At 43.4% G+C, this 6,000-nt stretch overlaps 1 protein-coding gene across 2 annotated transcripts in view; it reads right to left on the bottom strand.

The window, feature by feature from the left end:
* Positions 1-251: 251 nt before the first annotated feature.
* IL1R2 (interleukin 1 receptor type 2) overlaps positions 252-6,000 on the bottom strand; it is a 29,099-nt gene continuing 23,350 nt past the window's right edge. For both annotated transcript variants that reach the window (XM_054009987.1, XM_054009979.1), the window contains exons 8-9: positions 3,752-3,897; positions 252-1,203 (exon numbers count right to left, since the gene is read on the bottom strand). In XM_054009987.1, coding sequence (XP_053865962.1) covers positions 1,076-1,203; positions 3,752-3,897 — 274 coding nt within the window. In that variant the 3' untranslated portion in view covers positions 252-1,075. The remainder of the gene's footprint in view (positions 1,204-3,751; positions 3,898-6,000) is intronic.

Here is a 6,000-nt window from a genome sequence, read left to right as displayed (position 1 = left end):
CAAACCACTGAGCTATCCCTCCCCCCATTTGACCCTTTGTATATTTCAATTTTAAAGTACAACACATTGAGCCTGATTCTGATCTCACAGCAGTTTTATTCTTGTGTAATTTCTTTGATTTTAGGGAAGTAATTGTACTGATGAATCAGGCCCACTATATGTAACAGTGGTATGTAAAATAAGTAGATGCTCTGAGACAAGGTTATGTTATTTTACTGGTGGGGTGTCAAATCACTTCCAGGAATCAAAGCAAGGATTAGTCAAATGATTTATGGAAAATGCATTTACAGTTCCAAGACAACAGTAATGTCCCTCCAGATTGTTTTCATAGCAAAGATAAAAACCATGTTACATTTGCCTATGAATCTCTAGCTACCAGACTTCTGCTGACTAAATGAAATGGAATTCTCCATTATATTTACTGTATCTATTATACTGATGTAGAGCTGTTTGTTTCTTTTGGAAAGCACATATAAGTGAATAATATCCCAAATAGAACGTGATCCAACAAAACTTGAGATTTCTGTGGACTAGGCAGTAAGCAGACATGAAAATAATTCCTCGTGTTATGATGGCTGTATTTGGCAGTGGAAAGGAGCCTGGTTCTTTTTCAGTCTGAGAAACGATAAGGTAGGCAGTGCAAACAAGCTGTACCTTTGCCCCCACTGGAACTGTAGTTCTGGGAACTAGCATGCTTAAGTCACTCTTTTAATTATTATTTTCTTAATGATAAGATTATAGTAATTACAAGGACCAGGGACAACTCCTTTCCTCTGCCTCCTCACATAACCAGGAGACAGACCAGAGATACGCAGACACATTCATGACACTACAAAAAGTTCTCCAATTGCAAAATAATGGCACACCTTTTTTCTGTACACAGTCGTTCATACAAAAAACACCATATTTACAGTTTAACCAAGTCAAACAACTTTAGACAAGAGAAAGTATGTAATATCCACCCTCCTAGAAAATAATGTGGCTGGCCAGAGATATTTTGCCTTGTTTCATTTAAGGTATAGGCTGGATGAAAACGTTTTGGTTGATGATTGAAGACTAATACAGGTTTTCCCAGTTACAACTTGGCTATAGCATATCCGTTACCAGCTCTCCGCTTCCAGCATTTCTGCATGCATAATCCCCACAAAATCAGGCAGGTCAGGGTTACCGGAATTGCTGCAATATGCCAGGGGAAACTGGATGCTGTAAAAATCCAGAGAAAAATGTTATGTATATTTTAAAAAGACAATTACCTAATTCAGAAAAGCCTCCCAAGAAAAATCGGTGTCTGATCCTACAGCCCTTTCTCACAAAAATAATCCAATTGGTTTTAATGGGGTTAACCTTAGGAGTGAGAAGAACAGTGTAGAATGAGGACTGCGGGATCAGAACCTTAAATTACTATGAACAAAACTGATTGAAGCTGAAATTTTTATTAAAGTAAGTTGGACTGATTTCCAAGAGTAAATATTTTCCAATGGAAAAATTATAATGCAGCTCATTTTGGATTATACCATTTATCTTTCACATAGGAACAAAAAACTAGCAGAAAGCTCAGTCTCCATCCATGTAATTTGCTTCACCTGAGTAATATCTAGGTACCTAAACAACTCAGGGAAGCTGTGATCAATATAACTGTAAGCAGAGTCAGGATGAGCTCTACCTTGACATCTGGTGGTGAATTATGGCGAGTGTGGAAAAGAACTACAGGGGCTGATCTTGTTTGCATAGGCACACCCACTCGCCTGGCATGAGACAACAGCAACTGAAAGTGGTTACTTTGGCTGGTGTGGGATCCCCAGTTTCTCTGTTGTGTTACCCTGATTCTGTGAATCAAGGACAGTGGAACTGTTGTATGATAGAAGGACTCACCATTAACTAAGTAGCTCTTGCTTGACAAGAGGCATTGGTTAGAAAACCTTGTGAATTGAGAGAGGATGGGGACAGGTATTTATACCTGATGGTATGGGCCCACCCTTTGAGGGCCTGAAACACCAATTGCACTACCTTCTCTCTCCGCTGTTGAATGTCAGAGCTAACTTTGATTCCATTAGGAGTCTAGTTACAGGCTGCTGAGCTGAATTCACTTTGGGCCAATGGCGCACCAGTACTGGGGCTCCCCTACTACGAGCTGAACTCACTAAGAGCTGAAATCACAAAAGAGCTAAAGTTACTAAGAGCTGAGATCACTGAGTGCTGTGTTAACTAATGGGGGAGCCTGAAGCTATATTGCTAAGTGGCTGGCGGAGCAGTTTGCGGGGACGGCTGGAGGAGCGGTGCGGAGCCTTGCAGGGACGGTTGGAGCAGCCCAAGGAACGGTGGGCAGAGCAGTTTGTGGGGACGGCTGGAGCAGCTCACAGGTCGGTGAGCGGAGCCATTTGCGGGGACGGCTGGAGCGGCTCACAAGTCGGTGAGTGGAGTGGAGCAGCTCGTAGAGCAGAGCAGTTTGTGGGACGGCAGGAGTGGACTGGCTCGTGGTGAAGGCTGCGGCGGAACCCCATGGAGAGACGGCCGGTCGGCCTTGGATCACGTAAGGTTCCCCTTAACAACCATTGTGCCCCCCTTTTACTCTGGGGCTGCACTGACCAGGGACAGAGATTTTGGGGATTGTTGGACTTTTGGGACTTTGCGTGGTTGCTGGACCCAAGAGACTTCGGGGGTGTTGGACTTTGAGGACTCTGGGTGATTTTTGGGTTGCTGGATTCAAGAACCAAAGGGGAAGGACACGGCCCAATTTGCTGGGGTGGGTCTTTTGCTCCTGGTTTGTGTTATGAATCCTGTTTGTGGTGTTTTTTCCAATTTAATGCTGATGTCTTTACCTCACGTTATTAAACATTTTCTGCTACACTCAGACTCTGTGCTTGCGAGAGGGGAAGTATTGCCTCTTAGAGGCGCCCGGGGGTGGTATGTAATTGTCCCAGGTCACTGGGTGGGGGCTCGAGCCGGTTTTGCATTGCGTTATTGAAACGGAACCCCTAGATACAGAACCCGGCCCTTGTTGCTGCCAACTTAGATGGGCAGGAGGGTTACATAACAAAACAACTCAAAAGAGTAAACTCCAAATCACAGTAGACATGAGTGAATTGTGACTATGATGAAGGCAGTAAATGTTACTGTGCCTTTCCAGTGCCAAATGAGCAAGCTTTAGTCACTCACCAACATCATGCAAAGAAAAAAGAAAAATCTGTATTATTTCATACTGTTTTCACAGCTGTTTCTCAGTTCACGTGTCCAATGGTCTTTTACATCATAACACAGTTGCACTAAACTAAGGCTAGTTTCCACACAAACTTGAACCAAAATAACTAAGCTAGTTGTAATTCTCACCTTTTGTTATTTCGGAGCCAGTCTGTGTGTGACAAACTGGGACATTAAGGGTATCCTTGTTCTGCCATTTCCCTCACCCGAAGTGCTGGGTGAAATCCTCGCTCTTTGAAGTCAATGGGAGTTTGTCATTGACTTCATTGGGGCCAAAATGTCACCCATTATCTTTACAAACTTAGGCCCCTCCAGCAACAGGATCCCTCACATGAAGCCCTTAAACATGGGCAGAATGTCACTGAAGTCACCTACAGGCAGTTTCTATAGAGACAGTGGACAGTGCCTTTCATGCTAGGTAAATGAGGAAGCCATTATGTGCCGAGCAATAACTCAAACACAGCCCTAGCTATTCGAATGTGGCTTAGTTGGATTTCACAGCCTGTAACGAATACAGTGTGCTTTGCCCCTAGCATGCAGTTAAGATAAATACCTTTTTGTTTGACCCGTATTGGCAGCAGTTGGCATCCGTGACTATTCTGGGCTTCACACTTAAAATCTGTATAAAAATCCATTTCTCTGACTGGATCAAAAATTAGTGGCACCTCAACGTAGTTCTCATCATTTTCTAAAATTTCCCTGGAACAAAAATAATGCATTTGTCATGTTTTTTATACCTGAATTTTCCAGAATATAATAATTTTGGTGATTGTGATACATTCAGTTGCCAGTTTCTAACACTAAAGTCTATTGTATATTGATTTATTTCCAAAATCACTGTGGGACGCATTCTAAACCACACTGTTCAGATTACAGTTCATTCATGACATCCATTTTGCTTAGCCTGGTTGTTTAATGGCCTGATTTTTCAGGACTCTGTTTATTTTTTTATTCATAGAGTCTTCTAGGAAAAACAGGGTAGACAAGATCCAAATTTCTTGTTAAACAAAATGGAAGCAGAATTTTTTGTTAAAGCCTTCCAGGTCGTCTTTGTGCATCATAAAAGCAGCAAAACAGACACAGGTCCAACTGTTTTTCCTCTGCAAGTCACCTTCTCATTTGACATCACAGACAGAATTTCTGAGACTAGTTCTTGATGTCACCTAGGATAGTGACCAAGGAGGGCCCAATCCTGTTCATGCTGACTCAAGTTAGAATGCCATTTGAAACCACTCACCTGAGTAAGGACTGCTCACATGTAAGGGGATTAGGCTTGTGCCCAAATTGAAAGTTGAGTGGAAAAGACTATCAAAAAATTTCCAGCCTGCTTTAATAATGGCTTTAATGGAGAGGGAAAGGAATATCTCAAATTAAACATTTTCCTCAGAGTTCTTTTTATGATTGAATCATTATTGAACTGATGGCAAATGATTTAACAATCATAAATGTGTTGTACAATGGGGGTTTATAGCCCCCTGGTGCCTTCCCTCTGTGCCGTAGAGCTGGAGTCATTCTGTGGGGCTGGAGGCTTCTGGTATGAATTTTGACTGTCTAACGAAATTATAGGATCCAGGGGACTAAAATCCAAATCTGTAGAGGCTGGGACAGCTGAGAGTCCCACATCACTACCAGGAGGCCATGCAGAACCCCATCTAAGAAGCACTGAGGAGATTAGGTGCCACAGGAAGTACTGCCCAAAGGGTCCAGAGCAGGGATCAGCAACCTTTGACACACGGCCCACCAGAGTAAGCCCCCTGGTGGGCCGGGCCAGTTTGTTTACCTGCCGCGTCCGCAGGTTTGGCTGATCGCAGCTCCCATTGGCCAGGTTCCCCGTTCCAGGCCAATGGGGGCTGTGGGAAGTGGCAGCAAGCACATCCCTTGGCCTGCGCCACTTCCCGCAGCCCCCGTTGGCCTGGAGCAGTGAGAGCCGCGATCGGCCGAACCTGGTGGGCCGCATGCCAAAGGTTGCTGATCCCTGATCCAGAACAACAGCTCCCTTCAGCCTTCTGGTTGACCCATGCTCCCTATTTAATCCTGGGTGCCCTGGGAAGTTGTCTGGGCAAACACACAGACTTCTGATCTGCTATGACTCCTGACCACACCTTGCTTTCCTGATTCCTGCTACCTGATTCCAGCTCAGTAACCACCTCTGATCTCCTGTCTCTGACCCCAACACTTGCCTATCAATCCCAGTTCTAGCAGTTACTCTGATCCCCACTTGCTATCAACTTGTGAACACCAGTCCAGCTGTGACTGCCAGGCCAGACTGCCTATACCCTTGTCCCTGAAAGAAATTAACCTCTGGGCAGAGGCCTATGAGCCAGTAAAATCCCACTTAAGTGTCTATTTTGAGGTCTTAAGAAGGATTTAAGAGGTGCACAGACCTTGTGCTGGCCCTTTACACAGCAATGAACTTCACCCCCAGTTAGAATGACTCCTTTTCTTGTCATGATTATCTCAAACTTATATAATATTAACAAGATACCATAGCTGCAATTTTCTTTTAAAGCCTATAGAAATTGTACCTCTCCCTCAGCACATTTTCTGTCACACAGCCATTGTTATAAAGGCCTGATCATTTGTGCAGGTGAATAATTTTATAGATGTGAATAATTTCATTAGGAGTCAATTGGACTATTTATGTCATAAGATTCCTCACTTGCTTGTGATGTTTGTAAGATCAGGGCTTAAATGATAAAGTTAAATAAACTCATTGATTTCATTCAGAAACAAATAGTTGTGGTATTTTGGGTTCAGTTTAATTTGGTTGTTTCCATTTTTTTTTTTCAGCTCTACCATTTT

This window comes from Malaclemys terrapin, chromosome 1 (assembly GCF_027887155.1).
Source record: "Malaclemys terrapin pileata isolate rMalTer1 chromosome 1, rMalTer1.hap1, whole genome shotgun sequence".
NCBI classification, from domain to species: domain Eukaryota; kingdom Metazoa; phylum Chordata; order Testudines; family Emydidae; genus Malaclemys; species Malaclemys terrapin.
The sequence above is the reverse complement of the archived record's forward strand: the minus strand, read 5'-3'. Positions and strand labels throughout refer to the sequence as shown.